General features: G+C 41.5%; 1 protein-coding gene across 1 annotated transcript; it reads left to right on the top strand.

The window, feature by feature from the left end:
- Positions 1-92: 92 nt before the first annotated feature.
- LOC112095163 (intron-binding protein aquarius-like) lies at positions 93-1,468 on the top strand (the record flags this gene model as incomplete). Its single annotated transcript, XM_024176844.1, has 2 exons — positions 93-278; positions 381-1,468. Coding segments are annotated over exons 1-2 (1,235 nt in total), but the record flags the coding sequence as incomplete, so codon positions are not given.
- Positions 1,469-1,474: the final 6 nt, after the last annotated feature.

Below are 1,474 nucleotides of genomic sequence, written 5' to 3'. Positions count from 1 at the left end.
ATTATAGAAATAGTATTGATGAGCAATCACCTCTGTTTATTTACTCCATGTTTAACCAAGGGCTTGATCTAGGAAATTCTCTTTTCATATAGGTTGAAGCAATCATTTCAGGTGTTCAGCCTGGACTAACAATGGTTGTGGGTCCTCCTGGAACGGGAAAGACTGATACAGCAGTGCAGATCTTGAATGTTCTTTATCATAGTTGCCCTACTCAGAGGACGTTGATAATTACTCATTCAAACCAGGCTCTTAATGACCTTTTTGAGAAGATAATGCAGGTATTCGTTGTTAATATACAAATTTCATACAAGTAAATGGACCTTTCAAGTTATTCATTTTTTTCATTTGTATACTTACTAATACATGCTTTGATATTTCAGAGGGATGTGCCTGCACGCTATCTTCTTCGACTTGGTCAAGGTGAACAAGAGCTTGCAACTGATCTCGACTTCAGCCGACAGGGCCGTGTGAATGCAATGCTAGTACGGCGACTGGAATTGCTTAGTGAAGTGGAGAGGCTGGCAAGATCTCTCCAATTGCCCGAGGATGTGGGTTATACCTGTGAAACTGCTGGGTATTTTTGGTTGCTTCATGTGTATTCGCGCTGGGAGCAATTTCTTGCTGCTTGTGCTGGAAATGAGGATAAACCATCTTTTGTAAAGGATCGTTTCCCCTTTAAGGAGTTCTTTTCCAACGCACCTCACCCTGTTTTTATTGGTGAGTCATTTGAGGAAGACATGCGGGCAGCTAAAGGGTGCTTTCGTCATCTCAAAACTATGTTCCAAGAACTTGAAGAATGCAGGGCTTTCGAGTTACTCAAGTCAACAGCTGATCGAGCAAATTACTTGATGACAAAGCAGGCAAAGATTGTTGCAATGACCTGCACTCATGCAGCTTTAAAGAGAAAGGACTTTCTTCAATTGGGTTTCAAGTATGACAACTTGCTAATGGAAGAAAGTGCCCAGATTTTGGAGATTGAAACTTTCATCCCAATGTTGCTGCAGAGGCAGGAAGATGGTTATGCACGGCTGAAACGCTGCATTTTAATTGGTGACCATCATCAATTGCCTCCTGTAGTTAAGAACATGGCTTTCCAAAAGTACAGTCACATGGACCAGAGTCTCTTCACACGGTTTGTTCGTCTTGGTATCCCTTATATTGAACTTAATGCCCAGGGTAGAGCTCGGCCAAGCATTGCAAAACTTTACAACTGGAGGTATAGAGATTTGGGAGACCTTCCTTACGTTAAAGAGGACTCAATATTTCATAGAGCAAATGCTGGATTCTCCTATGAATATCAACTAGTAGATGTGCCAGATTATCATGGTAAGGGCGAGACTGCTCCTTCGCCTTGGTTCTACCAAAATGAGGGAGAAGCTGAATATATTGTCAATGTCTACATATACATGCGCCTACTAGGATATCCTGCAAATAAGATATCCATTTTGACAACTTACAATGGACAAAAGCTTCT

Source organism: Morus notabilis, unplaced genomic scaffold (genome assembly GCF_000414095.1).
Source record: "Morus notabilis unplaced genomic scaffold, ASM41409v2 C11416468, whole genome shotgun sequence".
Classification (NCBI taxonomy): Eukaryota; Viridiplantae; Streptophyta; class Magnoliopsida; order Rosales; family Moraceae; genus Morus; species Morus notabilis.
Note: the sequence above shows the minus strand (reverse complement) of the source record. Positions and strands in the feature narration are given on the sequence as shown.